At 41.5% G+C, this 19,607-nt stretch overlaps 1 protein-coding gene across 1 annotated transcript; it reads left to right on the forward strand.

Moving 5' to 3' along the window:
- Positions 1 to 594: 594 nt before the first annotated feature.
- LOC147455315 (RNI-like superfamily protein) lies at positions 595 to 3,042 on the forward strand. The gene is made up of 2 exons (XM_086514122.1): positions 595 to 799; positions 1,055 to 3,042. Exon 2 carries the CDS (start codon positions 1,190 to 1,192, stop codon positions 2,675 to 2,677), a length of 1,488 nt encoding a protein of 495 aa, XP_086370248.1. The 5' UTR covers positions 595 to 799; positions 1,055 to 1,189; the 3' UTR covers positions 2,678 to 3,042.
- Positions 3,043 to 19,607: the final 16,565 nt, after the last annotated feature.

Raw genomic sequence — 19,607 nt, forward strand, 5'->3', positions numbered from 1 at the left:
TGGCTCTTGTAAAAGCTAGGCACTTTTAGTCCTTGTGTCCCGATGACAAGTCTCCTCTGCATGGGTTAATTTTGTGTCTTTCTTGTTTCAGTTAATTATAAATATCCTAGATAATGTGGGAATTGCCAAAAAAAAAAAGTGTTCAAGAGTCACTGTTTGGGAAAAGTGTGCCTTAGCTTAGCCTTGAGCCGGTTGAAAAATCAAAATAGCCGGTTGAAGGGAGGGGGAGAAGGAGAAATCCGCTTGAAAAATTTAAGAAAATAGAGTTAAATGGCAAAAAATGCCGGTTGTTTTTGAAAATTTCCTCTTTAAATCTACCCTAAACAGAATATTGTATGTTTGTGAAATTGCTTCCGAGCACTGCCAAGAGTGCCTTTCCCCCAAAAAGATCAAGGGTCCAAAAGAATGGGTGATCTTGGACCATAGATCCCCTTCAAAAATAAGGGGCGAGAGAGAGACGAAGAGATATTGCAGTTGAACGAAGATGGGGCCACGCACAAAATGCGCCTCTAAAAGGTTGTTTAACTGTTGCAAGTGAGGATGCACCATTTTTGAATGGTCAAAAACACTAGGAGTGATTAAAAGGAAAGGTGCTCTCGCTCTCTCGCTCGTTTCTTCCGCCCATTCCCCGCGCTCCCTGCGGTGCCCACACACCAAATCGTACCGTGCGGGTGTCCATACACGCAATGATGGCAGGCATGCAAATCGCGCAGCACCTATAAGCAGAAGAAGAGACACGGTCAGTCATTCTTCGCAGGGGGGCGCGTCTCCATGAATATCTGCCGTAAGGCAGCGGAAGGTGAGCCGTCTTCTCCATCTCCATCTCCAGTAAATGTACAATTTAACGAGCAGGAACTGTCTGTGTACCCATTTTCTGCCTTACCTTTTTTTCATTTCCGTACTTGGTCTTTATCTTTGACGGATTTCCCATAAATGGGCAGTTCCCTGGTAGGCTTTGCCTTGATGTTGGCCATTGATTGCAAGTCTGCGTGTTCTTTACTATCTGCAGCTCTCCCTTTTCATTCCGATTCTCATCCCTTTCTTGTTGATACAGATTATACAGAAAGGGCCAACCCCCAATTAAGCTAATCATGCTCAAGCAACCACAGACAATTCGCTTACACGGTATTTTGCCTTCGGCACATGATCACACAGTGGAGGGCATCTCATCATTGTTGCTGCAGGCATCATGGAAGGCAGAGAAAGCAGGGACGTCTTGAACTCTGCCCTTTGTGATGAGCTCTTGGCAGAAATCCTTAGTAAAGTGAGTGACTCTCTTGATCGCGAGAGTGTCTCTCTTGTATGCAAAAGATGGAAAAGAGTTCAAAGGATTGCAAAATGCAGGCTTGGTTTTCACATGCTAAGTGACACGACGTGCGCGACTACCTTTCTGGCATCCATAGCCTCCTTTTTGTCTCAGCATGCATACATCACATGCCTATCTATCAAGACGAAATGGCATGTGGCTTCGGACTTTTTTGTTGCACGTACAGTTATTGCTATTGCGTCGTCGTGCAAGTGCTTGACACAGCTCCACTTCACGGCAGGGCCGTTAAGAGCTGGAGATTTGGAAGAGCTCGCCAAGGGATGCCCCAACCTGTGCTCTCTTGAGCTCTTACAGCCGACATCAGCAATGTGCTTGCCTGCCCTTTGCAAGTTCGCACATTTGCAAGAGCTAACCCTTCGAGGGCACAGTGAGGCTACCATCTGTAGAAGCAAAGATGACGATTATGCAAACCACTGGAATGTGATCGCAAAACCTTCATGGCGGCAGGGGCCATTGAAGATAGTCAAGTTGGCACTTACCAATATGAGGTCGTGCACAACATGTGATCTAAGATGGCTATGGTGTAGCTGCGATGGCATTCAGAAACTTGAGTTGTCCCATTGCGATGTGGTGGGGGACTCATCATCATTTGCGCAAGCCTTTCCAAGTCTTCAAGAAGTGAAGCTTTTAAGGTGCAGAGGGGTTGCTGGACAAGTTTTGATGTTTGTTGCCAAGCACGCATCTGGTTTAAAGTCACTTACCGTGCATGATGGCGCGGATACGGAGGGGCTCCGTCTAGTTCTACAAAATTGCAGGGGACTAGAGCTCTTGGATGTAAGGCTTCCACTTGATTTAAGCAAAGAGGATCTCATGGCGATTGGCCAAAGTGGGAAGTGCTTGCTTAGCTTGCGTTTGCGTAGCTGTTGGATGGCGAGCGGTGCCGATATGCAGTCGCTGGCCCATAACATAAATCCGAACTTAGAGGAGCTAGTTCTGGTGAAATGCAGGGCTATTTGCCAAGACCCAGGAACGCTTTCTTCGATAGCTCAAAGCCTTTCCAATCTAAAGAGCATTGACTTGTCGGAAAATGAATATTTGGCTGACAAGGAGCTTGTGGGGATGCTGGCCACAAATTGTGAAGTGGTGCGCCGTCTCAACCTGTGGAGATGCTGTAGATTGACAGACAAGGTGCTTGATTTTATTGGTCGAAGGTGCGCTCGCCTAGAAAGCATCGACATGAGAAATTGCGAAGGAATGAGTACGACTGCAGTCAACAACTTGCTCGTGAATTGTGGGCAGTTGAGGATCCTTGCCATTGAACCAAACAAACTCTCTGCTGAGGCCAAAAGATTGGCCTTTTCCAAGCGCATTACGCTCATTAACCCGTCCTCGAATGGGTTTTCACCTTAAGGATGCAGCACACCATCAATCTTAATATCTTATAACAACAGGTAGGTTGTACATATCTTGTGAATAAGCCAAATCGTTATTGATGGATTTGTATAGAGCTTGTCAGTAATATGCTGCACAGGTCCCCTCATCCCACCTTTTGTGGGTGCAAGTGCCAAGGGTTAGCACATTGTCTGCAACAGCTTGGTACTCTGTGTGTGTGTGTGTGTGTGTGTGTGTTGACAAAGATTAATTGATGCAGAGTAGATGCAGCAGGTGGCTACTACACATAGGTAATCGGTGGTTACTATGATGTATTATGCATGTCTGTCCATTGGTGTACGAAAACACCTCCAAGTGTAGAACTGGTTTCTGTCTGGTGCTCAGCTTGTTTTAACACCCTTTAATGGCTCCTTAAGAATAAGGTTAAATGTGTTCGATTTAAAGTAGCAAACTTTTTGTTTCTAACACTAGAAAAACTGACCAAGGCGATTCGGGAGCCAATTGGAAGTTGTTTTTTAGCTGTAAAATTGATAAGCTCTTAGTATGTGAATGTGTTTCTGTGAAAATATAGACTTATATTGTGCAGAGTTAATGGTCAGAATCAGATACAACATGTGTTCTCCTTGCTTTCTTTTTTGGACGGAAACTCTCGCTCACTTGGCGAAGTTTCACCAAGTTCAATTCTTCATGACCCAAAAGTTTTCAAAGGCGCCCTTGAAAATGCCTTTTTTCATCTGTTGGGTTCACTTCATAGCTAATCAAATTTGGTTTGTTATTAATGATGTTTATAACAGAAAATAAAATAATGAAAATGTGTATAGATTGGTTGAACCACAGCTGCCTTCTTAATTATTTTCATACTAGAGGAGGACTATCAGAGCTTAGCAAACAAGGTTGTAGCAGTGTGGCCATGGATGATTATGGTAGGAAACTTTTGCTGGAGCGGTTCACTCGAGGAGGAGAAAATACTTGAGTGATTGAGGCAAGAGCCACGGTTCACTCGAGGAGGAGAAAATACTTGAGTGATTGAGGCAAGAGCCACGGTGACGTAAGTCTATCGTGAGAAGGAGAGAATCTAAGGGGAATGTTAAGGACTGTCGTTACTGCGTAAAAAATTCGTCGAGATTACAGTAGTGCTGAAGCATTATGCGGCAAGGCACGAGAGTTTAAATGAAACACATTTTTTGTGCCCCTGGTGTTGTAGAAGGTTATGTTAGTATTGAAGCTATGGACCAAAAAGAGCAGAAAGTAACTAGAGTTTCATTCTTGTGGATAGAGAAGCGAATGTTGTATAGAAGAATCACAATGAACACAATCAAAGTATCTGCCCAATTATTTTAGTGTCGTGATAATCATAACTGTCAACAATCATAACTGTTAACTTGTTGCATGTTTGCTTACGGAAGACTATTATATTAAACTTCAATTCCACCATATCTACGATTCCGTTCAAATATTGCTATATGTGACTTGAGCTTGTGAGATAGAAGTGCATTGAAGGTTGCCCATAGAAGAGCTGAAATTGGGCCATGTCAAGAACTCGAATGCTTCATTGAACACTAAGCACATATCCTGAACTAACATACAATGTCACTAAAAGTTGTTTACTTAAGAAAATTTGTGTTAAAATTTTTCTAGACAAATCACCAAGAAACTTTTTGAATGGAGATGCAAAGCTATTGCACAATGGGGACCAAATTCTTTTTCCCATCTGCTTATTAAAATTAATGATCATTGATGGAAGGTAATTATTTATATAGGCCACAAGCTCCTAACACTCTTGAGTGGCATATTAGCCCATCTTTTGGACTCCGCCTCTGAGCTACCACCACCCACAGTGTGCTTTATGCATTTTTATCGATGCATGTCATTTGTGCTCCATGGTCCTACTATGACAGGTTGCACAACATTACCTCCCTTTGAAGTTAATCTCATAAATGTTATGGAGCCTATAGTAAGAGGAAATCACAGGTTTGAAACTTTCCAAACATAAGCTGAAGTGTGAGAAGTCCTTAATTCTAGTCTGATGAGCTCTCTTTGAGAATTCCTTGTTAGCCTTGTGCATTCACCACTTAAAACTCTTCCTAGTTCTTGAATGTAACCTATAATCTTTTAGGTTCTCTCGTGAACCAAGTAGTTTTTCCATTCTATCAGTTAAAGTCTTAAAAAACAGTGACCAGGTGAGTTCTCCAAGATGATTAAATCTCTACTGGAGCATTTAGGTCTATTTACTTGGTGCCTTCGGCATTTTATCCATTAACTTACTCATTCCCAAGACAATAAATTGCTCTCTCCCTTAAGTGGGATATCAAATCTAATTGGGAATTATATTGTTTTTTCCTCTCACAATTAGGTTAATAAGTTGTGTAAGTCTCTCATCTTAGGGTGTTTCAATTTGTAGGGTGACCTTTCTATCTTGAGACTTCAATGGTTTCCATCCTTTAACCAATTGTAAGAGTCACTATTATTTTCTTATTTTCAATCATTGAACTTGTCTTGAAGCCAAACAAAAATGACTCAAGACTTTCTACACTATGCTAGAAGCTAAGAACAAACTTATACAAAGTTCTTTCATCCGAAACCACATAGCGACATTTTCCTTCGTTCACAAAGTCTTGTATGAACTTGAGATCCTTATGCATTGAGACTTTGTATTTGATTCATAAAACAAATGAAAATTGGTAATGTAATGCTCTATTAGGAATACCTTATATTAGTACTATATGTTGGCCAAATTATCTTAAATGCATAAGTAAAGGGTGAGTTTAGGAAATGAAAAGACTCATGAAGGTAAAAAGTCAAAAGACTTTTTGAGTCCATATAAAGAGACGATCGAGTGCACATTGATACATTTGTGTTTCTTTTCTCCTTTATTTTCTCTTGAGCCTTTCCTTCTCTTTAGAGTGTCCTTGCACTATGTAGGTAGTAAATATTTTTTTTTAAGCCATTAGGAGTATCTTGTATTAGAACGAATATGTTGGCCAATCTATCTTAATTTAGAGCGATTGTACCTCCTCTATGAGTGACAAAACAAGGATCTTCCATCATCATATATTTGACTTCAATTTGGATGGATGTCAAATGATGGAGGATCAACAAATGGAATTAGTTATGAGAATGACACTTAGAGGAAAGTCCTTAGAATGAGAGAATGTCACAAACAACAATGACTCAACATTGAAACATTAAACTGGATCATTACAAAGTCGAGTCTAAGAAGAAATACTTCATAACATAGAACCTAGGCACTTCTAGAAGAGACTTACGAGACCTTTAGGTGGTGCCAAGATTGAGTCGCAATTATTTGGTGGCTTGAAAACCTTGAACTGTATGTTAGGTTGCAAAATGGGTGTAAAAACCATGTTACCTTGCATATTTTGTTGCCACAATAAAATGCCAATGGATTCCACAGCAAGGTGGAGAGGATTTTCAAAGGCAAATGCCCCAACTCCAAAGGTGACCAAGGAGAATCTTAAAGCATGAACAATGCCACCTAGTAGAGACAAAGAAGACCTTGGATGGAACCCAATTCTTGGCATACTTATTGTAAAGTGCATATTTTCACACAATATATGGCTCAAAAGTTTGGATAAGTTATGATGGTCGATGTAAACTATGCTTGGACAATGGAGCTAGCTAAGATGTAACATTTAATGTCCTAGTAACTTGTGTGTAGTGGAAAATATCATGAACATATGAGCATTTCATTAGAATAGATTCCTAATGAGACTAACAAGAGTGCTTGGGTGGAGGGAGCAACAAAAATCATAACACCTAGTTAGATAGCATCAACAATACTTCAAAAGAGAGAGAAATTAAGCAATTGACAACAATTGAGGACTAGATTTGCATGGAGCTGGTCCCCCCTCCAAAAGGCTTTGTATTATGGTTTCTCCCATCAAGAGAGACATTTTACAATACAATTCTTTGTGTTCCTTCGATACTAGCTAGTGCAATGAAGATGGAAACTTCAAGCACTAAGCAATACACTTATCAAACACAACATCAATTCCCTTATTGTCTCAGACCCAAGACCTCACACACCTTCGAAGATGGTGAGAGCTAGCGGGGTATGAGAGTAGATTGAGAGGAAGAAGGAGTAGTCTTACGAGAAAGATGTACATTTCCTCACACAATCACTCATATTAGTATAGCTTAGCTTAGTAATTAGCATGGTAGAGGAGATAAGCATACATTGAAGCTTGGCTCTTGGTTGGATTTGCATCACAAAGCCAAGAGTTGTTGGTGTAGGCCTCCCTTCTCACAAGCTTGGAGTAGGTGATAAGCTTTCCATTAAAGCTTGAGAGAGAGAGAGAGAGAGAGAGAGAGAGAGAGAGAGAGAGAGAGAGTCTTCTTGCTTCACACATGAGATTGTGTGAGTGTGTGTGGATAATGCCTTGAGAAAATAAGTTCCCTCTCTCTATTGGTTGACCCCCCGTGCTATTTGCTCATGCTGCAACCCTATTGGACCTCCCTAGGCCTAGCCAATAGGATTTCAGGAGCATAAGTGATAGCCTTCTAACATGTGTCCCCCTTTCCTCTTTTGTGAGAGCTTTAGGTAATTAATAAGTGCAACTAGACTCTCATTGGACCCCTTTGCCTCCTGGCCAATAGGAATCAGGCAAGCCATTGGGCTGTTGAATGCCCATTGGATCCCTTGGGAGACTGTCCAATAGTCTTCTAGAGAGCTTATTTCTTAATGGTTCTTTTATTAAGTGTTTTTGGATTAATTAAGCTAGATTTACTCTAGCCTAATTCTCATTGGTCCACCTCCAAGGCCATCCAATAGGATTTGAGTACACCTTGTGGGCATCTGGGCTAGGGAGCTGACATTTGTCCCTCATTCCCTTTGTGTAAAGGGAGCCTATGTGTGTGTGTGTGTGTGTGTGTGTGTGTGTGTGTGTGTGTGTGTGTGTGTGTGTGTGTGTGTGTGTGTGTGTGTGTGTGTGTGAGTTTCTCTCTCATCTCCTACAACTAGGGCTCACCCCCTCCTATGTAGGGATGCAGGCATACTTTTTTGGACACACACAAAACATCCAATTTTCCAAATGTTTGACCTTTGGACACAACCTTTGAATTTTGGAACCTTAGCATTTTGAAAGTCTTAATGGGCTGAACCTTAGGGTCTTTTAAGCCCATTGTTGCACATTGCTCTTTTGCAGATGGCCCCCCCTTTGGATCCCTATTTTCCCTCCTTTGGATCCCTACTGTGGGCCGGTCTGCTAGCTTAACCAATACTCTAGCTTTTTCTCCTCTGGCACTTCCCCATCTTAAATAATCATTTTAACATGAGAAAATCATTTAGGAGCATTAGATATTGATTATTATGACATTACCTCTCTCTCTTGAAATCATAGTTGTCCTTGACTATGGGGTAGAGAAGATAAAGCATATTCAATTGTCCTTTTCCTAGCGGGTAGAGGATCCCTATGTTACCCTACGACATCGTTCCAGAATGGATGACTAGTCCAAAGTGAAATAGCTAACCTAACAATGTGTGTTTACATAGGCTTTTAATAGACCGAGAATTGTTAGGTTAGCTATTTCACTTTGGCCATCCGTTTGCGGGTGATAGGCCGAAGAGAAATCTAGCCTTGTTCCTAAATTCTCAAAGAGACCCTTCCAAGAATTACGGATCATTCTAGGATCTCTATCCGACACTGTGGACATTGGCAAGCCATGGTACTTAAGATTTGTGATATAAAGAGGGTTGCCATTTGATGGGCTTTGATAGTCTTTTTGAGAGGTATAAAATGAGCTTGTTTACTGAACCTGTCTTCTATCGTCCATATTCCCGTAATCCCATGGATAGACTTAGGCAATCCAAAGATAAAATCCATGGATATGCTCTCCCATGGTGAATTAGGTATTGGCAAAGGTTGAAGCAATCCAGGTTGCTTCCCTCTATCAAACTTCGTCTTTTGGCATACCACACATTTAGAAACATACTCTTGTATGTTTTCTTTCATGGTAGGCCAATAGAAATATGTTTCAATCCCCTTTAGGGTAGATTGAATCCCCCTATGCCCCGCATAAGGAGGAGCATGAGATTCATACATTACTTTATCACGGAGTGAGTTAGTAACGCATAGTCTATTGCCATAGAGAAGATAACCATCTTGTAAAGTAAATGGTTCCTCTTTCTTTCCTAGTGCAAGGCACATCTCTAAAATCAAGATCAATAGCATACTCATCTACCATAGAAGATAGATCATTGTGAGTTGCTATGGAGACCGCATTCACTCTCGGCCGTCTTGAGAGTGCATCGGCTACTTGATTATGCTTGCCAGCAATGTGAGAAATATGAAAATGAAATTTCGAAAGAAAATTTTCCCACCTCATTTGTTTGTCTGAGAGCTGCATCATGAAGTACTTAAGACTTTGATGATCCGTTCGCAGAATGAAAGGAGTCCCCAATAAATAGTGCTTCCATGAGTCTAAGGCATGTAGGACTGCGAGGAGTTCCTTTTCATATATGCCTAGAGCTTGCTCAACAGGGTCGAGCCTTCGACTTTCATAGCCTATGGCGTGCCCTTCTTGGAGCAAAATAGCTCCAAGGCAATCACCACAAGCATCACATTGGACCTCAAATGGCTTTGAGAGATCCGGTAGTGAAAGCACAGGTTGAGAGATAAGCTTTTCAAAAGCATTGTTCTCCTTGGAAGACCATGTATACCTAACGTTTTTCTTTGTTAGGTCATGTAATGGTCCTGCTATTAGTGAGAACCTTTCTATGAAGCATCTATAGTATGCACACATACCTATAAAGCTTCTTAGTTCATGAAGATTCCTTGGTTTAGGCCATCCTTTTATTATCTCTAATTTTGATGGATCCATTTGGATGCCATCTTGAGAGATAATGTGACATCAATCCTGAATCTCTTGTAAGAAAAATTCTTCTTTCGATTAACATAAAGTCTATTCTCTCTTAGAACTTGAAATATTACCTGGAGGTGTTGCTTGTGTTTGTCTAATGAATTAGAGTAGATGATTATATCATCAAAGAACACTCCAGTAAAGGTTCGGTGAGGCATGAATAGCTTCTCCATCAAGCAGTTGAATGTGGCTCGTGCATTGGTCAAGCCAAAAGGCATGACAATGTCTTCGTAAAGACCAAACGTAGTACGAAATGCGGTCTTTACAATGTCTTGATCAACTATCCTTATTTGATGATAGCCAGTTTTTAGGTCAATCCTACTGAAGTAGGTGAACCCTTTAGCTTATCAAATAGTTATTCTACCCGTGGAATGGGAAACCTATTTTTTATAGTGATCCTATTTAGTGCTCTATAGTCGACACACATACGATATGTGCCGTCTTTCTTTTGCACTAGTAGCACAGGAGAAAAAAATGGAGGTGAGCTAGGCCTAACCATGCCCTTCTCGACTAACTCATGAACTTGCCACATAATCTCCTCTTGTTGAGCTTGAGAAACTCTATAAGGAGGTTTGTTAGGCGGTGAACTTCCTGGAAGAAGTTCAATTGCATGCTCATCATTGCCTCGTTTAGGAGGTAGCTCACAAGGGATGTCGTCAATAAAGACATCTTGAAACCCCTTGAGAAAATTGGATAACTCTAACTCCTTTTGGTTGTGTATATTTTCTTTTGCTAAAACATTAGGTTCATTTTCAGAGTCTTTAACAAAAAGCATGTACACGGAAATAGAGCTCTTTATTGACTTATTGAAAGCTTGTGTATGTACAATGGGTATGGTGTTACCCATTTGCTTGGCATCTTTGTACATATCTTTTTCCCTGAACCTAAAGGAGATTCTCCTTTCAAGGAATTTAACATTGGCAGCCATGCAATCAAACCATGGTGCCCCTAGGATTACATCCTCATGCTTGAGAGGAGAGATAAAGAATTCCTCTTTGTCCACATAGCTTTGGACATGGAGCCTCAATTTCCCAATTAAGGGAGTGACTAAAGCTTCTTGTCGCTTGAAAGCACCGTCTACAGGTAGGACATCTCCCATCTTGTAAGCTTGTATGCCTAGCTTGGTGGCCAACTCTGTAGATATGAAATTGTCAGTAGAACTAGGGTCAAAGAGAATACGATCATCATGTTCTCTTACTTTTCCCCAAGCATGGCATAGAGGAGATCCTTTGTGGTGAGTTTCCTCCTCTTGGATTTCACCAAGGTAGCTCTAGGAGGTTCATGGCGGGTGTTCTTTTGGGGACAAGCGCGGTACGCATGCCCTTGCTCTCCGCACTTGAAACAACGGTTATCCTTGCGATAAATCTCAAGCTCTTCTGGAGAGAGTTTGTTTTTACCTTTGTAAACTCCCTTCTCCTTAGCTTTGTTAGAGTTGCCCTTAGGAGACTTTTGGACATTGTCCTTCCCCTTAGACTCATTGGAACCCTTGTTTTCTGTGGCCTTAAAATTTCTTTTAGTGTCCCATTTGGAAATTGATTCGAGAAGCCACCATAGTATGGTGTATAACCACCAATATGGTGCGTGACCTTTGGGAGTTGACATACTTCTCCATTTCTTCAGTTAAGCCCGCACAAAATTGTTGCTTTTGCTCTCAAAAACCCAACTTCTTGAAGACAGTGGCTTTGAGTTGTAAGTCCCAAAACATGTCTACATATTTGTGAATGGATTCGTAGGGAGAGAGCTTCAAGCTTCGCCATTCAGTGAGTACTTTGTCTTTGGCATCGGTGGCCAAAAACTGCTTCATAATGGAAGCTCTTAAAGCTTTCTATGTTCGAGGAGCTTCACCGTTGGCCCGTAGGCTAGACCACCATTGCCTGGCACGAAGTTGTCGTTGCACTTCATTTGGAGGGATGGATTGCCCATGGATTGTTGAAACCTAAAAACAAGGTAGTTAACAAGCATAGTGTTACCGTATACATGTGGTAGTGATTGGTGTGAACACACTAGGACCGCCGGGGCACTTTTTCCCTCTTTAGGAGGTTTTTTTCCCCGTGCATTGTATATACGCCCATCACTCTAGGGCCATCTATCTTTCCATTGCACACCAAGTAACACTCTCTCTATTGTGTGCCTTGAGCTTCCTCCGTCTTCTCCAAGCTGTGTGTGTTTCTTTGCAACCCTAATTCCAACAATTGGTATCAAAGCAGGTTACGTCCTCACGGTCTTAGTCGCCAGCTGCTCCAACACACGCCTGCTCACTTTATCCGATTACACTGAGGTTTTGCGAGCATTCGCAGGTCGAAAATATTTTGGGCGAGCTCATAGAGCCTAGTCTACTCAGATTTCTGATTCAGGCTCATTTTGGCCTCCGTTTCCACTACAGGCAGGTCTACCCAGGCAATTTTGTCATTTTGTGCAAAATTTTTGTCAGTGCTAATTTTTGCATAATAGGTGCCTTACGTTTTCTTCGGTTTGTGCTATATAGCACGTGTTGTTCCTGCTCCGTTTCTCCTATTTTCAGCCAGTTTTCACATCAGTTGCAACGTTCACCATGGCTGATAACAACACAGATGTCTTCAAGATGTTTGTTGTTGACGACAGGTTGGATGGGGACAATTACCCTATGTGGGCTTATATGATGCAACACGTTCTTGTGTCAAAGGGCGTCTGGAATATTGTGCAGGGCATTGATGTACGTCCTTGTTCTGAGGATGTAGGCAATGTTGAGGATGTTGCAGGTCTTGCTGCTATTAGAGTTGTTTTGCCTATGGCAGAACAAGCTCATGTACGTCCTTGTTCTGAGGATGTAGGCAATGTTGAGGATGTTGCAGGTCTTGCTGCTAAGTTAGAGTTGTTTTGCCTACGGCAGAACAAGGTCATTGGGATGTAAAGGATGCGCAGGCTCATGCATTGATTCCATTGTCTGTGAAGCACACTATTGTTCCTCACATCCGTTCATCAAAATTTGCAAAACAGGCGCAGATTTATCTACTCATACGCTATAATTGCAAAACCACTGTACGCGCTAATAACTAAATTTGAGTGGACAGATGAGTGCGAGAAAGCTTTTCAAACTTTGAAGCAAAGATTGATTTCCGCTCCAATTTTGAAGGCTCCGGATCGGAAAAAGATATTCCACATCCACGTAGATGCATCAGCATATGCTATAGGATGCATACTTGCACAACCTGGAGAGAACAAAATGGATTTTCCAATCAGTTACTCCAGTAGACAATTGAACAATGCAGAGAAGAATTACACAACAACTGAGAGAGGGTTTGGGTATGATCTATGCGGTGAAAAAGTTTAGACACTACTTACTTCCAATAAATTTGTATTCTTCGTTGATCACCAAGCACTGTTGTACTTAGTAAACAAACCTTGCAGTACGGGGAGGATTGTACGATGGTTCATCATACTGCTTGAGTTTGACTTCACGGTAGTAGTCAAAAAAGGAACTACACACCAAAGAGCGGATCATTTATCTAGAATGATGCATGGAGAAAACCCTGTAGGAGTTGATGATGATTTGCCAGATGCATATCTTTTCAACATAGAAATGGTTCCAAGATGGAGTGAGGATGTAATTCCTTTGTTGACTATTGGGTCATTGAATGTGACAAGACAACCATCTACCATTGCAGCATCTAGATCATTGGTAATGTTGACGGGAAAGCTATACAAACAGGGATCGGACCAAATCCTTAGGCTTTGTGTTGAATCGACTGCACGGGAATTGTATCTAAACTAGGCTCATGTACAAACAACGGGGATTCACAATGGGCATGCACAGACGTATCAAAGATTGATGAGAATGGGTGTGTATTGGCAGAAAATGCACCAAAGTGTTCGTATGCATATCAAATCATGCGTTAACTATACATTTCAAGAGCCGATATAACATGCGACTCTATTCAAATTATATATAGCACCCCGATGGAGTAACTACATTGTTCAATACCTCACCACCGGGATACTGCCTGAAGGGATGAGTAGATCACGTATCAAAACGATCACGAAAGAGGCAGAAAACTATGTACTGATTGAGGACAATCTTTACAAGAGGGGAAAAGACAATCAATTGAGAATGTTCGACTGAAGAGGAATACATTCCTATCTTAGAGCAAGCACATGGCGAACAAGCTGGAGGACATTTCTCAGCTGACAAAACTGCCGCATATGGTGGCCTACACTATTCATGGATACTGAAGAGTTTGTGAAACGATGTGATGATTGCCAAAGGACAAAGATTCCTAGAGCACAAGATGATACGCCCTTGAGGCCAATGATGGGGGCAAGAGCATTTGCGAAATGGGGAATAGATTTTGTAGAACCGATTACACCTCCTAAATATAAAACGCACGCTCAATAAATTATTGTGGCAACAGATTATCTAACAAAGTGGGTGGAAGCGAAAGCAACAACCAAAAATGATGCAAAAATGACAGCACAGTTTTTGTATGAGAACATTTTCCCCAGATATGGCTTACCAATAGAGATAGTGAGCAATAGAGGGACTCACTTCATCAATGAAGTGATCGAATTCCTATTGGATGAATTCATGGTAATTCACAGGAAGTCAGCTCCCTATCACCCACAAGCTAATGGCCAAGCAGAAAGTACGAACAAGATTTTGGTGACAATTTTCACCAAAATTGTTAGCGAATCTAGAGCTGATTGGGATCAAAAGCTGCATTCAGCTTTATGGGCATATAGAGTAGCTTACAAAACATCAATCGGAACGACTCCGTTCAACATGGTTTATGGAATTCAAGCAATTTTGCCACTTGAATTTCTTATCTCCACGCTTCGGGTCGCTAAAGAATTAGAATGGACGGACCATGAATTATCCAAGATTTTGGTGACAATTCTCACCAAAATTGTTAGCGAATCGAGAGCTGATTGGGATCAAAAGATGCATTCAGCTTTATGGGCATATAGAGTAGCTTACAAAACATCAATCGGAATGACTCCGTTCAACATGGTTTATGGAATTCAAGCGATTTTTCCACTTGAATTTCTTATCTCCACGCTTCGGGTCGCTAAAGAATTAGAATGGACGGGCCATGAATTATCCAATCAGGTAGATATCCTGGAAAAACTGGATGAAACTAGATTGAGAGCAGTTGTATCAATCTACGTGCAAAAATAAAACATGAAATCATTCTTTGATCAACATGTTATCAGCAAGGAATTTGCTACGGGGAATTACGTCTTAATGTATACCCTAAAACAACATTCCCGAAAACTCAAAAAGCGAGGCAATGGACCCTATGTGATTCATGACATATCATCTAGCGGTGCCATTAAACTTGCGACATTAGAGGGAGACGAGATGCCTAACTGGATTAGTGGTTGCAGACTAAAGAAGTATAACCTATCACTAACCTCAGAGATGCTTGCCAAAATACACGCTGCGAAGGAGCGCAAGAACAAAGCAAATGCGACAAAAGCTCAAGCGCAGGAGGAGGCCAGAATCAGGCTTTTAGAATGAAAACAGAACTTACAACAACAAAAACTTCCTCAACCAGTAGATACGGCTCAAATTCCTCTTTCTATAATTCACACTGATGAGCAATGGGAAATAGGAATCAATGTTCACATCAATGTCAGACTTCCGCATGGTAGATATCAACGAGCATTGATTGACACAGGAGCAAGAGTCAATGTGGTCAACTTCTCCACTTACAAGATGCTTACAGATGAACCCCTAGTGCAATCCACACGTGATTTACAAGCCGCAAACGGGGCAACAATGCCAACATTGGGGATAGTAAACTTACCGATCAATATTGATGGAAATAGTTGTCCTCATCAATTTTTCGTAATGAAAGACGGAGAAATCAGAGAATCACTATGTTTGGGAGTTCCATGGATAAGAACGTACAATCCAGTTACTGAATGGTCAGAACATGCGTTGATGTACACACACAACTCTAACAAATACATGACTCCATTCGCCAAAACAGATCACTCGTGGCCGAGTATCCCCATCGACAAAAAGCAACCAGCTCATCATCCAAAAACACCAAAAATGGTTCTTCGAAAAGTATGGATAAAGAAAAAAATCATGCAGAACAAACAAAGCCAGATATGGCTACCCAAGGAACAACTCCCGACGAAAGCAGCACCATATCAAAGACCTTTAGGAGTTAGTCCAGAGTGGAAATGGCAACCAAAACTGGAGAAAACCAAAGATTCGGCGACAAAGCTCGAAGGGAAACCCAAAAGTCAAAACAGGAAGCCTGAACTACCAAAATGATACTCGAAACCTATGAAAATTCAGGAAACTAAATTAGAATCTGTAAAGGTGCAACAAACCGCATACAAATGGGTTCCAAAAATAGTTGCCATTGCAACACCAACAATCAGGGAAAGAGCAATTCGACTGCAAGCTCTTCTATTCCATACACAGCTAGCCTCGCTATCAAAAGCCACTGAAAATTACATTCAGTCCCCGCATCTTGCACAGCACCTTGTTACCGAACGCATTGTCCCAAACATGAGAATAGGGCCACATTACACGTCCATGCATAGACACAGATTTCAAAACCCATACACATGCACCCAACCTTTGTCCGGGACGACTCAGTCTAGGAAGGGGAAAGTAACTGCTGAATCTAGCAGCAGTCAGGACCATTAAGGGGTCCAACGTGTTTATATGTACATAATGTGTGTGTTTTTCATTATTTAGAGTTCAATTTCGAACATATTTGATCAAAATCTGGCATTTTTAGCGTTTTTATCATCCGACCAGCGTAATAATGAGCTATAATGACAAAATTCGGAGCATTGGGATGCTTCTAGTGAAAATATATGCTTAGGGGTGAGTACAATAATTTTTGGCTAATTGTTTTGCCAGTTAATAAGTATTTTCAATTTATTTTGTTTGATTTTCGTTAATAAAACATCAAAAATTGAAAAATATCGCTCACAAGTGTCAGAATCAAGTTCTGGAAGTAAACGCCGAAGTATCATGATAAGGTTATCAAACATGGAAGATATGAAGCTAATCTGGAGATGTCGAATTTCAGCCTTGATGATCATGACTACATTTTGCCAAAATCGCATCAAATGGTCATAACGTCGGAATGACAAGCGATTCGATCCACAGGTGGTATGCAGATTATATCGGGATCAAAGATAAGGAAAATCAGCCCTATGTCACGAAAACCTCGGGAAGATATAGTCAGGTAGGCCAAATTCTAGCTCATTGTTCATCTTCACATTTTGAGAGAGAAGAAGAGAGCTTCTTGACCTAGAGCGAGCTACCACATTTCTACCCCGTACGGACGGTCGGAGCCAACATTTCATACCAGATTTCACACGTATGTTCCTTATCAAGTAAAGATCAAGTCTATTACGCATGCAAGCGCGGATCATTGCACAAACGGGCGAAGGGATCAAATCAAAGTCGGATTGGGTCAAATAGGTCAAGGGCCCTTAGAGGCATCCAAACAAAAAATTTTCAAGCACAGAACACATCAATGTACTCCCCACAAGGTAAGGAACAAAGCCATGTGATCAAATCTCAGTTTGGTGGTGGTACAACGATCGCGATCGGTGTACCTCACTGACAAAACTTGGGACAGAATCTGCAAAAACCTCCCCTCATCCTTGCCTACAATCTGCAGGTGTCAAAAATCATTTTGGCCTCTGTGGTACGATCGCGATCGGTGCCCCCAGATGCAGGTTTTGCAACTTTTGATTTGGCCCAGGCTTGGAACTCAATTAAAGATACACTCTCTTGAATTTTCAAGGAAAATGCACAAATTTTGCTCATAGAATGGGCCTAATTTTTCAAACACAACCGAAACGGAAAAATTTGACCTACAACTACCAAAATCTGGTTAAAAATAATGATGGATAGTTTGAAGGGCATACATGTCCGACTAGGAGTCAGTATAGTTGTAGAAAACCTCGAATGGATCTCAGAATTTCCTACAAGTACATATACAATCATTTCAGTCTCGAATGATCACACAAAGGGAGAATTTTGGCCGAACCAATGCCAAAGATCAAAAGGTGACTTAGGGATGCTCAAATATCACATTGGTATCCAAAGAATGCCTGAAAAATGCACAAGTCTGGAAAATCTCCCAAGACGGGGTATAAAGTGCCTGATCAAGTCAAAATCAGATAGTGGAGTAGGCTGATGATAGCAGCACATCATGGAAGCAGTGAAAGCTCCAAAACTAACTTCAACTAACTCCAGGCTCCAACCAAAATTCATCAGGAAAACCCAATATGGTTAGACTTAGTAAAATAAGATCAAACAGTGAAAAATTGCTCTAATTTGTTCATTTTAAGTCCAAACTTGGAAATAAATCATCAGTGGTTCAAATGAAACACAGAGTGGACCAAAATGACCCTCCAACTATCAACAAACCACTTTGGCCTCTGTACTGCGATCGTGATCGGTGTACCTCAGGCCCAAAATTGGCCCAAAATTGGCTCAGATTTTAATCAGTCATAGCTCTAGTCTTCCTAGTCCCACTGGTGAAATATGGACAAGAATGGATGAAATTTGTTCAAGTTATGATCAATTTTAACTTTTGAACTGTTTTTTACTAAAAGTCTAAATGCGACTGATTGTGAAAGGAAAATCTTGACAACTTGTGATTCTACTCACACAGAATGCCTCGCCAAAAGAAATAAAGGCAGGGGACAACAGCACCATATGAAGTGGATGAGCTCGCTACAAATGAAAAAGCTCACATCTCGGATGAAATACTAGCTTAGATCCCTGCTCACATTTTCATCTCGAAGTTTAGGGATGGTGATGGTGACATGGTAAAGATGACTATCATGGTAAAGATGGTGACATGGTAAAGATGCTGATGGTGACATGGTAAAGATGACTATCATGCCACGGGAAATATGGAATCTCCACCAAAGGCCAGAGGTAATAGAGGCAGTGCGGGATGTGCATTTGGAGCAGTTTTTCACATTACAGCCATGGGGAACATACTACATGAGGGCCCACGAGCTCGATACAATATGATGGCAGGCAATGCTCACGGACAAGGATGGATCGAAGGTAAAAGTAAAGATCACGAAAGAAATCATCGATGAAGCTTTGTATTTCCTTCTAGGGCAACACGACTTGCTGGCAAAGACCAAGTCACTGGATAACGAGAAGACATTCATCAAATCAAAAGGAAACATGTACAAATACAGTGACATGACATACGGAGAGCTCGAATTACCGATGAGATTGATCTCTCAACATTTCAGAGTACAAAAGCCTCCTCGCTACACCGAGCCAATCCTGCACATTTCCGTGTTCATGGCTCTAGCAACAGCCGAAAATAGAGCCATTCGCTGCGACTATGGTTCTTACATCTTGAAAACTTGGTCGAAGCAAATTTGAAAAGCTTGGCAAAAAACAAAAGCTACATGAACGCAGGGCCAATGCTAACAAGAATAGCATACCAAGCTTTGGGAATGATTGAAGATCTACCAGCTACCAATTCTCAAACGGCCCTGATTCAGAAAGCAAAGCTAGTTGCTCATTCAGTAAGGACGACCACTAGCGCAACATCATCGCGCTCAGCCAAGGCATCCAACAAAAGCTCGAGAGATGAAGAAAAGACGGAGACTGACGAGGAAGAAAACTCTCAAGGGTCGAAAGACAAAGGGCCATCAGAGTTTGAAGAAAGCGAGGAGGAAGACTCCACAAAGCCGCTCGAGAGAAAAAGGAGGGAAAGAAGTGCAGTACCGCAGTCTGACCTTCAAAAAGCATATGCAGAAGCCCAACAAAGAGTCGAGGAAAGAAGGACCAAGTCACAGGCTGACAGACAGGCAAGAGCTGCTGCAACACAACAAACACAAAAACGAAGGTTCGAGAAGGAAAGACAAGAAAGAATAGAAAATGCAGCTCGCATACGGGCTGAAAAGCAAAGGTTAGAAGCAGAACAAAAGGCTGCATAAGTGGACATTTCTTCGCAATCCACTGAAGGAACGAAGGAAAAAGATGCAGCTGATGATACAAACCAAGCAGAGTAGCTAAAGAAAACTCAAAGAGAGAGGAATGTGGAAGCGCGACGGGCGGCGGATTTGACCAGCCAAA

Source organism: Adiantum capillus-veneris, chromosome 6 (genome assembly GCF_014529385.1).
Source record: "Adiantum capillus-veneris isolate H3 chromosome 6, ASM1452938v2, whole genome shotgun sequence".
NCBI lineage: Eukaryota > Viridiplantae > Streptophyta > Polypodiopsida > Polypodiales > Pteridaceae > Adiantum > Adiantum capillus-veneris.